At 39.8% G+C, this 14,491-nt stretch overlaps 1 protein-coding gene across 2 annotated transcripts in view; it reads left to right on the top strand.

The window, feature by feature from the left end:
* The window catches only part of HSPBAP1 (HSPB1 associated protein 1), a 52,569-nt gene that overhangs the window by 19,091 nt on the left and 18,987 nt on the right, over positions 1-14,491 (top strand). For both annotated transcript variants that reach the window (XM_086897424.1, XM_086897423.1), the window contains exons 4-6: positions 3,019-3,155; positions 6,346-6,517; positions 13,878-13,961. In XM_086897424.1, coding sequence (XP_086753550.1) covers positions 3,019-3,155; positions 6,346-6,517; positions 13,878-13,961 — 393 coding nt within the window. The remainder of the gene's footprint in view (positions 1-3,018; positions 3,156-6,345; positions 6,518-13,877; positions 13,962-14,491) is intronic.

Raw genomic sequence — 14,491 nt, 5'->3', positions numbered from 1 at the left:
TTCCCTGTAAAAACACTGAATCTCTGGGTTGACAACGAGTATGAACTGATAAGCCCCCTCAAATTAATTATTTCCTCAGAAAGCATTTCCCATGCTTCTTATATGTATTTTATCCTTTTGTGCCCGCAAAATTGGTGGTTTTCAGTCTTTTTTCAGACTTTCTGTCGGGTCGGAAGGTAAGGATTGAACACAGAGATCATCTTACCTTTCTTTCCCCTTCCCTTCCTGAGCACACTGAAACATAACCAGGATCACATAACCTTGGGCTGCTCGTGTTGTCTGAACTAAATTGGGAGTTCCAGGGATGTTTCAGGCTTCCCCAGATCTTTGCATAACTTTCTCTATCTGTGGTCCTGTCTTGGTCTTCTCTTTGTACTGCCTCCAAAGGCAACATTTCCAGCACAAGCCAATAGCAGCTCAGAAGCCCTGAATATCCTGCTGCTTCCTTCACACTTGAAGGAAACAACCATTTTTCTACCTCTTTCTTTCCCTTGCCCCCATTCAAGAACAAAGTTGAGGCTTCAGAAGTTGCATTTCTATGCAGGTGTCATGCCACAACCTGATCACCTGACCTAACACACAGCAGATTGTACTGCAGTTTTAGAATAGACATCCATAATGGTTATGCCTTGGATTTCTTTGAAAAGCAGAATCTGGGAAGGAAAAAATTGGTGGTGTTATGCAAGCAAATATGGTGTGTCTCATCTGCCATTTTCACAGGCATGGGCGAGAAATGAATCTATCAGTTCCACACTCGCATGGCTTTGGAAACACTGCTACACAATTCGTACCATTCAGAAGAGTTCTTTGTAGAAATTCTCTTCCATTCTTGTGTGAATTTGATGATAACTCCTTTTTTTCTTTCTAGATTTTATTTAGATTTACGTAAGGTTATTTGAAGGGGAGAAGAAGGCCAACTGCACTGTTATTTATAGTGATTAATAGGGCCATTTAGAAGTTGTTTGAAATTTAGATTGCACTGTTTATCATTTACAGTTGTGTGGGCTAAGGTAATGATTCCATTATTCTAATCTATGAGCAATATCTAGCATCTTACATTTTTTGTTCAGTTGATATTTCATTACAGAATTTGAGATATAAATCAGGAGCAAGATACATGCATGAAGTTTAAATAGAAATGAGACCTTTTAAAGTGACGTACGAGTACAGATTAACTTCATTATAAGCAGCAAATGAAATAAATATATATCACAAGTAATGTGCCATCTGTTATGGTTGGAACACCTTTTAGTGCATTTCTTCTTCCTGTGGCTTTTTATTGTAGAAAAGGAACCCAGTGTGACAAGATTTCAGTAATACTACCAGTTCCTTTTCAGTTCATTGGTTAAAAACTATTTTACCCATAATCGCTTCAACTACTTACTACAGCAGCAGCATTTTCAAAAAGTTCTTTTAAATCTAATATTGATTATGTGTGCTTTCTTTTCACTTAAATTGTAACAAAATATAAAAACTATTTAGGTGTGAGATTAAAGTGTAGAAATGGTGTTACGCTTAACTTTTTCACTGAAATAGTTGTATTGAATTTCAAATTTTATGCCCGCTGAAATCTATAGGAGCAACTTCTTCTTTTTGATCTTTTGCTGTCTTTGACAAATGTTTATATTACACTTCTGCACTTTTTTCAAATGATATCTTTAAAATCAATAACTCTGGAATTCAGAATCTTTAGCAATACCTAATTTTTGGAAAGGTTATCACTCATTTTGAGGGTTTCCTGATACAGAGTCATGGTAAAGTCATCCTTATAATGTCTAGCTGTAGTTTACCTCGTCCATAGATCTTAAAAAAGGATAGTCATCCACCTTTCTGCAAGCAGAAAGCTTACATACTTAAATTAGGACTCCTAGACTCCCATTTCTCTTTATAGACAGCAGAAAGAGGGAGGCTTTTCCAAAGCTTGATTGAGAGTGCTTTGAGTAGAGCAGGAGCCAAGCTTAAATTAGGTTCCTAAAGTTAGGTGATGTGAATGACCCCAAAGTGCTTTACTGAAATGGAACAAATACCATTATCTTCCTTTTCAAGATGGGAAAAATGAAACTCAGAGATGAAGCGATTTGCCCAAGACTATCAGAAAGCCAGAAATTTAATCTGTTTCCTAAGGCTCAGTCTGGGGCTCCAGCCAAAAGGTGCCAGTATCTGTGGCTGGTATTCCTCAAGTGTTTTCCAATAAAAACAAATGATCAGGCCCTGCAGGTGGCAGGGAGAGCTGTAGATACATTGGAAAGCTTTATCCAAGCTACACAGAACCATTCTGCAAAACCCTTGGATTGTCTGAAAAATACCTCACTGTGCCTCTATCCAATCTGTTAGCCCCAGGGATTGGTTGTAGGAGGATCAACGTTCTGGAAAGATCCAGGACTGTGTTCATAATAAATGCACACCTGTTCTGCCCTCTCTCACCCTGTCATCAAGTTGTTTTAAGTTCACTGTCTCTGCAGTTGCAAATGTGTCCATTAAATAATAAAAAACTTAACCTGTCATAACACTGGGTCACAGATGGGGTAAAGTCTGTGTTCCCAGACTATGTGGAGATAGCTGAAACAGGAGCAAAGAGAAAGCAAAAAATCCACATATATTACCAATTGTTTCAAAAAGGAACAGGGATTTTTCTTTCCTTCTTTCCTTTCATTATCTTTTTAAATGCCATATATAAGAATTTTTCTAAAAGCAATCCTGAGTTTGGGTGGATGGTTAAGGGTGGAGAAAGATAAAAAAGAGTGTTTGAGAAGGAAAAGAAGCCCCATGTCACCATGAGAATTTGGGCAACCCATTTGTAGAGCAAAGGAGTAACTTGAGTGGTATGGAAGGTGGGGGTGAGAATTTTGGAGGAAGGGGAATGGACTATGCGTGCTCCAGAATCCTACCATGGAAAAACAGCTGCAGTGGATAAAGAGTGATAAGCAGTGGAAGGAGAAGACAGGAGACTCTCAGAACTAAGGACAGGATGTGAATCAGTTCAACAGCTTGCATAAATAAACCTTTTTGTTGCTGTAGGATGTAAGGTGGTCTGACTTTGGTTTTCCTGGAAGAAGTGGAAAAGAGAGCACGCTGTGGATTGGTTCTGAAGGAGCAAACACTCCCTGCCATTTGGACTCCTACGGCTGCAACTTAGTGTTGCAAGTACAAGGAAGGTAACAAGTGCACATACATACAGCAAATACATGGGAGAGTTCTACCATTTTTGGACTCTACCAGTTTTGGACTCTTTGTACTAATTCTAGGTCCTGATTATTTTAGTTTTCTGAGTTCTCAATGATTGAAGAGCATTATAACTGCTCAATAGGAAATGGTAAAACTTCTTTACTTTGTCTGGTTCATGGAGTTAACACAATTTTATTTTCTTGTCGGTGTGTCATATGGTCCAGTTACAAACACTTTAATCTTCCTAGTAATGAATTCAGGAATTTGGAATTAGGAGATAAAAGAGTTAAAAGTAAAAAGCCCCCAAACAAAATAGAAATAAACTACTTTAGACTTTTACAATATTGTCTGTGCAAGAGCCTCTAATAGCCTGCTAGAATTAATTTAAAAGGGGACCATCAGGATGGGAGAAGCCAGCTGTGAGCAAAGTTGAAAGGGACATTTGAGGCTCCAAACTCATTTGGGAGCTTGTGGCTGTTGCTGTATCTTTCTGCCTGTTTGCATGCGTTCTTTTTTTTTTCCCCATTCTTTTTTTTTCTCCTTTCCTTGCATATTGGCCTCAGGGTTTTTTTTGGGTTTTGGGTTGTTATCTATTATTGCTAGAGTAGTGCTAGAGTAACTGAACAAGTAGCACACACTTTTTAAGTTTGATAGAGTGGAAGGAGTATTTTGCTAGGGGGTTTTCAATGGGATTAATTACTCTCCTGTTTTACTCTGATCATGGTGGTGGTGTGATTTAGGTGCAGGATTGGAATTCAGGCATGTTGCCTTCCATCTGGGTAGTGCCACATGCTGACTGGCTTTAAGGCCTGAGGTAAATGAATTTGTCATCATCTTACCCCTAAGAAGAGTAACTCTGTGTAGGGTTTTCATTCATGTTTGTAAACAGCCTTGAAGTCCTTGGGTGGATGTGCAGCAGAGACATTCTAGAAGCCTCCCTTAGCACTGCTGTGCTGCAGCCAATCCTGTACACTTCTGATCACATCTGTGAGCATTGTGCATTGAAGTCCAGACACTTCATTGTATTCAGGAGCCAGAAATCTCAATGAAAACCATGAGACTTAAATGCCATAATCTTCTAAATATCCACTTAATTGCTGTGTGTACTAAATAAGTACAGTGATGTAGCAGACACAATACCTGCCAAGCCTCTTCAATCTCTATCTTCAGATGTTGAACTCAAGCCAGAGTTTCAGCAGCAATTTTGTCCACCTTCCCAAGGCACCTCACCCTCAAGTAGACCAAAATCCTTGTTCCTCTCAGGGAAAGAAATCCAAAGTCTTTGCACAGCCTGAAAAGACAAAGTTGTTTTCATTTTCAGAACAAAGACTTTAAATAGATTTCAAACTTCCACAAGCTTGTGAATCCTCTGCTTCTTCAGAGCAGAAAGATTCCCTTTTGAGACTCACAAACAAGACAGGCTTTGTAACAGAATATAAGCTTATGCTAAACTTAAATAGATTTGCCTTTGCAGGAGAGCCAGGGACAACTCCTTAGCCCTTTGTTGCTATCTTGAATTTCCTCCTTGCATCCCTCAGGCTTCTTAATTTTTTGCTTTATGATATTGCTTTGTTGTGAGCCTGCAGGATTAACCCTGTGCCTCCTAACCTAGTCATTCTCTGCCCCTCAGAGGATCTAGCTTGGAGGGCAAAGTAAAGTTGCAAAAAGGCTTGAGTTTCAGGAGAAGTGGTTTTATGCTTGCATCCAGCAGTTTCTTTGGTAATTACCAAGAAATATCAGCAGCCTATGGCACTTGCATCTGTGCTGGTGTCTGTAGTTCTGACTATCCTGCTATTCCTGTTTCTTCTGTTCCTGTCCCTTCTGCTTTTGTGCCATTTGGTTGCTTTGCTCCCATTTTCAGATCTGTGACTTAGAACTGACAACCAGAAGCAGCAGACAAAATTCAAGAATCAAGTGCCAAGGGAAAAGACAAAGAAAAGCCCTTGCTAGAGTCCAAAACAAAGAGAAGAGCTACACAAGCTTTCCAGCTGTGCTGTAAAAGTCCTGCCTTTACTTTTCCATTGCTTAGTGGATTAGTCATGCTGTACTCTTTGTCTGGCACCTCTTAAATGTAATAAATTCTCTTTGTGTATTCCTCCTGGTTATTTCTATCACCCAGAGTACTGCCATATAAAACTTCTATTTCTAAATACCTATATTTAAATTTCTAATTATTCGATAAATAAATAAATAAATAAATAAATAAATAAATAAATAAATATATGTACATATAATGAAGCTATTTAATTTATGATACCCATAAAACTGGCACCACCAGTTCTAGCATATTCTTTTTTTTTTCCTCTTTGATCTGGTCTGTGTAAGTGAAATAGAGACATTAGCTCCAAAGTGTGGTCTCAGCTCTGCTTGGCCTTGCACTGTGGTGCATTCATGTGCTTCTTTGGGTATGTAGAGAGCAACCTGGCACAAGTACCCTTATGAGCAAAACATCCCTGTCCTGCTCCATCTGGCATTTAGTCACACCAGTAAGTTCTTAAATGCATTACCAGCCACATTTTCATTATGTGGTACTGATAACACAAAAAATTACAGATGTTTAAGGATGGTTGTCTATGGATGTATCTGTTTTTATTTATTTTTATTTATGCCATCATTTTATTTTGGCCATCTTTGGCATAGGAACGTCAAGGTGATTTTTACTAAGAATGTGGGGCTCACAACTAACAGCCATGTAAGAACTGCAGGAAACAGAAGATAATGTCTATACCCTTCTACTGTTGTGCCATCCTAAACACACAATGCCCTCCCTTCAAAACAAATACAGATTTTGAAAGGTTTTTATTCAGTGAACAAAAATACATTGTCTGTAACAAAACTATTTCATTTATAGAGCAGTTTTTAATGCTCTGAGCATCTGTAAATGCTGCATGTAAAAAGGAAGAAGAAACCAGATGGGAGAGGTTTTTTAAATTTTATTTTATCTGCCTTTAAAAATGATTGGTGAGAAGCTATAAATCTTTTCAGTTAAAAAATTAAAAAGTGGAATATTTTAAAAACACTTTCAGGAGACAGTCTGTAAGCACTGGCTGTGTTCTCACTGCGTAGGAGATTCACACAGCGAGGCAGATTTATGTTTTATTGAAAACCTTGCTACTGCCTTTAGTTCTTTGCTGCAAGAGACATGCACTGCATATATTTTTATCTTCTCTCTATTTTCAGGAAGAGATGGCACCTCTTTCCACCTGGTGACACCAGTTTCCTTTATCCTACCAGGATCCCTTATGAGGAATCCAGCATATTCAGCAAAGTCAACATTGCCAACCCTGATCTGAAACGCTTTCCCAAGTTTAGGAACTCAACAGCCCATGTTGTTACACTCAGTCCAGGACAGGTACCACTTACATACAAGCTTTATATTATGCAATATTCTATTTAACTGGCTAATTAAGGGCTAGGAAATCTTCACAAATTGACTGGGGAATGTCCCTCTTCCTTCACTCTGCATTCAGACTTTATAGATTTCTCTTAGCACAGGAACTTTCTTTGCTGACAGTTATTTGCTTAGACTTTTTTGTACAAAAACTGCAGACATTTGGAGAGCTAGTTCAATTAGCTGCCTGATTCCATACAACCACCTTTCTTACAACTACCTCAAATCTGTCTACTTCAGAACTTTCTTGAACTGTGACCTGTCTCCTCTGACCAGCAGTTATGTTCCATAAAATGCATTTGGTTAATGAGTATATAGAGCTAGCAAAGGAAGTCGTATTTTGGTAGTGAATAGCCTTCACATGTTGCTTTAATAAATACTTTAATGATTATACTTGCATTTAGAGTGCACACTATTCACAGATTTCATGGTGCTTTACAGGGCTGTGAGAATGTTTTTAATCCTGCTTTACTGAGAATGTTCAGCTGTAAGTGCCAGGCTTACAGTCACACAGGCAGGCAGCAGCAGTGTGAGAGTAGGGCTAAGGACTCTTGATTCCCAGTCTTCTGCTGTAAATAGTGTCCTTCTTTATTTAATCAACAAGGTCTGTATTTGGAGTCTGAATTACCCTTTTTCATTTGTTCAGCCATGCATGTCCTTGTAACGCACTGCTGCGCATCTCAAACTGTCAGGCCTTTCCAAAGGAATTTTGCGATGGTCATTGCTCAGACAGTGGAGTTGCTGCTTCTGGAGCCCTTTTGCCATTCTCCTACCAGATACTGTCACCCCTTTTGACCTGCCAGCTCAACAACTTGTATGAGTATTCCCCTGTCCCTAAATAGCAAACCCAACTGCTTCCAACAATTTAAAGAATTGTATTTTTGCTAATCAAGTTAATTTTGAGGAGGCAGAGTGGGGCAGGATAGTAGCTTCCAACAACAGGATGATACCCATCAACTGGAAGTGTATGCTCTGCAGTTGGTACAAAAGCAAATGGGGAATCTATGATCAGCCTTTTCTGTTTGCACTACATTAGCTCATACTCGTACTCCTAAAGCAAATCATTAGTTTCACATTCAGCACTTCGTAAGGTTGCAGCAGTCAGTAATTTAAAGCACAAAGAACAAATTTTACTATTGATAAAAATGCCACATCCATTCAGCACTGCGTTATCCCTGATCCCCAATACTACTTGAATTTATAATCTCCTTTGCAATGATCAAGTGTACTAGTGAACCTTTAATATGATCTTAATTTTAATTAGGCTTAAAACAATTAAAAATTAATCTTGCTAGGAATAAAGATCTTGAGCCAGCTCAGTAATACAATTTGTCTCCATTGCCATGAACAAGATACTGTTCAGGTTTCTTAGTGGGGAAAGTAATGTAGAAGCAATGATGGAGCAGTGAGGTATTTCTTTCATCCATTTTATCAGTGCCTCCTATGTGGTTCTGGCCAGCATCTCATCCAGCTTTTGGGGCAGGTGGCTGGGAACTGCTGCCATTTGATGGAGAGGATAAGAATGACCTAGAAGAACTCCTTTATTAACACGGGAGAGGATTCCTAAATAATGTCTTGGTATGTGCTTAACAGTGGTTTTCACACAGAATTAGCCCAATTACTGCAGAATTTGTAGGCATCTTTATTTTGTGATAATATGTAGCATCTTCACTCATTCCCAGAGGGTATGCAGAACAGTTTGGATTATTGTAACAATAAAAGGCTGAAAAAATGAAGACAAAGGTGTTCTTAGGTATTCAGGAAAGCAGCTGCATGTAGGGTGAGTGCAGCTTTGAATATCAAAAACTTAATGTGTCTAATGCCACCTTCTGGTCAATGTTTGCTACCAGCCATTTTTCTACACCCCTTCTGCTTGAAAGCAGAATTCCTTTATATAACGTTGTGCCAGTGTACAGAGTGTACTTCAGTTACATCTTTTGTGCCATTCCACTGCATTGTTCAGAGGTGAACCTCTGATATGAATTTTGTAGTTGACTGAGACTTAAGGTTTTATAAGGTCTCATCCTGTACCTGACCATTGGCTGTCAGCTGCATTTTGACAGACATAACTTCTGGCTATACATTAGTGATCTGTTCTGAAATAAATTATGAAAACATTTAGATCTCAAGCTTACTCAAATAGGCAGCTGAGTAGTTAAAGGGCTTGCAGCAGTACATTACTATATCCACTGTATCCATGAAGTTACAAGCTCAAGTTGTGTCACACAAATGTAGGGGTTCCTTATAAACGTTTGGACCTGGTCACCTGTGTGATGACTGCACAGCTGAGTGTGGAGTAGCATTCCTAGTAACACCTTGATTCTTTTCTCAAATATACAAATACTCCCTAAAAGACCAGAAATGACACTAAACATATCTGTTCCAATATCTTCTACCCATGCTCTGGGACAAGTGTTAAGAGAGTTAGGGATCTGTCACCCTCAGTTTAAATCCTGTTCAAGACAGGTGTCCTATCTGCCATCAGTGACACCTGGCACCTCAACAAGGTGGTTCATCCTTCCTGTCTTACACAATTACAGTCCTGCAGGAACATTCATCCCACCTTGTCCTTCAGCACAGGCTATAGAAGGAGCCTACGCACTTAGATACTTAACTTTTTTTGATGATTAAAAATAGGAGAGGTGAATACCACCTGAAAAGGCTACAAAAAACTGAGATGCTGTACAAGGATAAAATCATTGATCATTCTTTCCTCTGCCCCACTTCTCACTGACTTCTGGCTTCCTTCCTGCTCACTAATGTAATTGCTCTTAATCCATCTCCCTGTTAATCCATATCCACATAACTAGACAATGGTAGAGAGACTAAAAAGTGCATCTGAGTTTATCTGAGGGTATGGAGAGCAAGCAGCTGCCAGTGTGGGCTCCCATGAGCAATCCCATTCCCCTTCTTGCTACACCAGACAGGTGCTGTTAGAGGCCGTGCTTGCCTGCCCTGTGGCCTGGCCCTGTGCCCCAGTGCAGCCTGGAGCCAGAGGAGCTGCCGTGCAGAAGTGCAGGGAAAGGCCTAACTCAGGTAGTCTAAGAGGCACATTGAGAAGGATGGCCTCCCTCCAGCCTTGAAAAATATTGTCACTGGATGGGAAAAAATGATTTTAGAAAAAGATGAACATTACTGCTTACTGGTTCTCACCGTGGTCTGCTGCTCAGAAGGTCCTCTCCCCTGCTTCTGCTTACCTGCTTTCTCAAAGTAAAGAAACACATTTGTGTGGCCACAAGTACAGTTGTCACTCAGTTCCTGTGTTTAGCTGCAGGATTTTCTCTTTCTGTGCTTCTGCTGCAGAATCTAACACACCATGGGATCCTGCTCAGCAGCAGAGCTCCCAACAGCACAGAAAACTTCTAACCTAACCCTGAGCAAGAAGAAATCTTCATGAAGTCAGGGAGGGATTTCCCTGTGTGCTGTCTTTAAAAGAGAGGGTGTGAGAATGCCAGATTGGGCTTAAAGTGGGGAACAGCAGAACACACAGTCCAGATAGCCAAGAAAAATATAATTGATACCAAAGAAAAGTGTTTTAGTAAGTCAAGAAATGCAGTAATTCAAAGGTAGTGTAATGTTCAAAGTATACAAAAGACTTTTTTAAAAGGGTTACAGTAAAACAACCTACTTTTGTTGGAGAAGAGTTTAAGTGATTTTGCTAAAAGAGAATTCAGAGTTGGCCACAGCATTATGCATAGTAGATGGCTGATAATTCTGTTCTGGGGATGGAATAAAGAGTTTTCACATGGAGACTGTAGAGCTGGCCCCAGGTCACCCCATAGAGAACGCAGACAGCCCAACCCAACCTCAAGACATCAGAACTATCATCTATCACAGAAGAAGCAGAAGAGTCCAGGAGCTGAATTTTATGCTAGGATTGGTGATAAAAACACGACTCAATCTGCAACACATATGGAGAACCCCATGAATGCCTCAAAAGTGAGGCAAACCAAAGGCCAAAGCTGCAAGTTCCAGACTCTGCTTCTCCAGCCCTCCCCTGAATTTCCCTCATTCTCTTACCTGGGTCAGTGTGGGTATGGCCTGATACAGTCCCCAACCCCCCCCTCCCTCCCTCCCTCCCTCTTCACTGTGCCTTTCCCCATGGCTGTGCTCATATTTCTGACCCCAGTGGCCCTTCAGCTCCATTTCAGTAGACAGGAAGACTCCAGGAGGGAGGCAGGATGAGAAGCACCTTCCAAGCACCAGGACAGGCGGGCTGCAGCTGGGATGAGGCATAGGCTGGGGCAGCAGCACTCACATAGAGTCCTCAGGTGGTGTTCCCACAGAACTGACTATGCCTGCACCTACTGCATTTTATTTTTCATTGCCATGGTTGCAAACACTTCTGGGATTTCCTTGGGTTCCCCCGTGCCCCCATGTCTTTATCTTCCCATCACTGGCTTCCTTTTTGTATGCATTTACCTAAATATCTTTTTCTAATGAGCAGAAATTTCTTGATATAATATTTCATTTCAGGATATGCTCTCTTTTTGAAGCAATTCCACCTTTGCCCTACCTTTGCACTGTATCAAGTTAATCATGTCCGCTGAGAATTCAAACCTGCTCTGTTCTTTGTGCTGTACAAGTCTTCAGCATTGCTCCACTTGCTCTCCCAACTGTTCCTTTGGTTTCTTTCCTCCCATTACAGCATCTCATTTTATCTTTTCTGGGACTTCTGTCCTACTTTAACTTCATTTGCTATATTTGGCTGTCACTAGCCTAAATATTAAAATTATCTGATTGGTTACTGTTTAGATCAGTATCTTCCTAGCACTAATAAAGTTAGATAAGTTCTGCAGAAAGCAGGCCAGCACAAGATAATTTCTGAGCTTGGAGTAGTTCTGTCTTGCACTTGGACTTTACATTTTCCTGTAAAATATGTGCTGTATTTGTGTGTGTTGTTTTACTGTGGCTTACTTTCACATTTCCTGTAGGAACATAGCTAAATCTGTGTCCCATATTCATAAACATATGGAAGTCTGATTTATTTTAATCTGGAATTGATCATTAGAGGTGGTGTTTTTTTTGTTTGCTTTCATTTTATTGTGCATGTATTTGCTTCTAATCTGAAAACCTAGAAGAATACTAGTTTGTAAACATAGAATAATCCTACCTCTTCTGTGTTCTTGGATTTTTGGGTTCTTTGGTCTTGTTAGTTCTGCTCTCTTGCCAGCTGTATTTTTTGGTTTTAATTACATTTTTCCATTTCTTCATCTTCCTTGAAGTTTTAATCCTTTTGCTTTTTGATAATTTCAATTTTTCTTGTTGCTATAAATCCTTATTTTAATAAGCATAAGCATGTTAAACAATAAAAGAGTGAGAGCAAGTGTCTTTGTGGACCCTCCTTTGCCTGTTTGAGTCATAGCTATAAACTGCATCAGCAAACAGTGTTAGCTGCAGAAAGACAACTTTGCAGTTATTACCCTTAACCTGCTGGCAAGGGAAATCTGATTGGTCTCTAAAGGACCAAATTCCTCCTCTTTGGTTTGAAAACACAGGAAAAGTTGGGGGGATTGCATTTTCCTTCTGGCTGTACCTCCTCTCTCCAAAGCATTTCTGTCTCCATTTTGCATGTGAGTTATGAGGAGCCAGCACGTTCCAGGCCTAATTTCCTTCTTGGTTTTCCAGGCAGCATCTCTTACTGAAACATTTATACCCTTCCCTTAATTTATTTCTTTCTCCTGTTCCCTTGCTACATAGTCCCTCTGCAACAATTCCCCAGTGTCTTCATCCACTTCTCCAGCATGTTGGAATCTCACTGTTCCCACACAAGTCTCTCAGGAAGGATCCCATAGTTGCAAACAGCTGCTTATGGGAGCTCTGCTTGCTTCTGCTGTAAAACAAAGTTTTCCAGGGTTCAGCATTACACCCAGTCACTTGGAGAGCACCCAGATTCTTTAGCAGAGTTCAGTGAGATCCACTATAGAGCAGAAGAGCATTTGGGGAGGGAGGGGTATATGATTTTGCAGTCAGTGAAACTGGCAAACACTTCCTTATAGATAAAACCATTGCTGCTAATGCAACTGCACTGTTCATTTAAAGTGGATGTTTCCTTGATAAAAACAAAACTCTGAAACTTGTTCAGAATAGAAAACATGTTTTGGCTACAATCTGTAAGGTTTCATCCACTTACAATGTCAGGACTAACCAGTGATATTTTTAAAATAATGACCCTCCACTGACTGGCTTCCTTTTCTGTTCTGTATGCTGTACCAGATTAAAGAGTAATGTCCAAATGATTTTGACCTTTGGAGGGCCAGTATTTTTTTTTGTTTAAATTGAAGCCTATGGAGAACATTTTGTCATCTGGCCCAAAAAACGAGAGTGTTCCAAGTGTCCTGTAAGTGTTTGCAGGGCTGGTGCCATTGTTTCCTCCACAGGAAATTTTCTCATTAGCTGTGTTTTGATATAATGAAGCACAGGGCTATCTGGGTAACAGAACATTCTTCAAAGTAATTTGTGTCTACCAAGAGAATGAATTGTCTGCAATTCAGATACAGATCATTGCTTCACTTTCCCCATTGTGAAGTGTATATTTTTGTCTCTCTCTGACCATTTTTATAACTTGTCAAAAAATATCTTTTATGCTTTCCTTGATAGTTCCATGTTAATCTAATGTTCAGTAATCTGCAAAGCTTGTCCTCTATCATCAAAACAACATCAGTGTCTTGTACCATGAAAACCATGGGTTGGAATCAATTTTATGTCACAGCTATTATCCTGATATTGTTGTAAAGCTCTGATCTAAACTAGATTGTTCCAGAAATCATGACATTTCTCTTAAAAGCCTGTCTACTAAAAGTGACAAATTTAATACTGGTGATTATTTACCAGAATTAAAGCTACATTTTGTCACCTAGTCATCTAGATGAGCATAGGGATGCCTGTTTTTTGGGGAAACCAGCTGGCAGTCCTAAAGGAACTGGGAAATCTGCTCAGTTGGAGAGTCTACAAAAGAATTCCTGCTTGGCTGAGACTCTGTCTGAAGCCCTGATATACTGCTGCAACTCCTCTGTAGTGCTGGACTTTGCTCACCTACAGTAGTTAAAGGTTATAGTCCTGCTTGGGACTATATGGGAAGGAGTTTGGATGAAAGACAAGAAAGTAAGTTCTGGATCATGTCCTTTTCTTACATGATAGTATTGACAGAGTGGGCATTTAAATCTTGAGAAAAGGGTCTTTTAAATAGAGAAATAAATATCACCTCTCACCCATGTCCTTTCCTCAGTTCTGTCTCTATATCCCACATCACCTAAATTAAAAAAAACACGTCTTCCTTCAGGCTACTGCTTGTACCCTAATGTAATGTCTCCAATTCCAGGTCCTGCTTGTTCCAAGGCACTGGTGGCACTATGTGGAATCCATTGATCCTGTCACTGTCAGCATAAACTCTTGGATTGAACTGGTATTTTCCTTTTAATGTCATGGGGATGTAGCATTCCAAGGGATTTCTGCCCCTTGCCCAGGTTTGGTCCTGTTGGGTGTGTTGTGTTCAGAGGCTGGGGATGGAAGAGCCCTTATGGAAGAACCTTTCAAGGTTCCAGATGTGAAGCCCCAGTTCAGCAGAAATCCCCTATCAAGTTTACTTTAATCAGGTAAACAATTAAACACAAGATAAATGTTCACATGCCTAGTTTCTTCAGGGCCAGCCAGCTTTGTGCTGAATAGGGAGAAAAAAACCATCAACTTCACCTCAAGGACAAGCTTATGTGCAAAGCTAAATTAGAATTTAAATCAGATTAATGTGAATAGGAAGGGAGGGGAAGAGGATTTTTGAATTTCATTCCTCTGTGATAGTTTTGATTTGGCTGAAGTTGGATTTCCTCATGTATTTAATTAATTTTCTTCTCCCTGGGCTTTGATTTTTCTTGCTCATGTTAACCAGAATATATGGGATGATTCCATGGATATCACAGAATCATGGAATAGTTTGTG

Source organism: Cyanistes caeruleus, chromosome 7 (genome assembly GCF_971803275.1).
Source record: "Cyanistes caeruleus chromosome 7, bCyaCae1.hap1.1, whole genome shotgun sequence".
Taxonomy (NCBI): domain Eukaryota; kingdom Metazoa; phylum Chordata; class Aves; order Passeriformes; family Paridae; genus Cyanistes; species Cyanistes caeruleus.
Note: the sequence above shows the minus strand (reverse complement) of the source record. Positions and strands in the feature narration are given on the sequence as shown.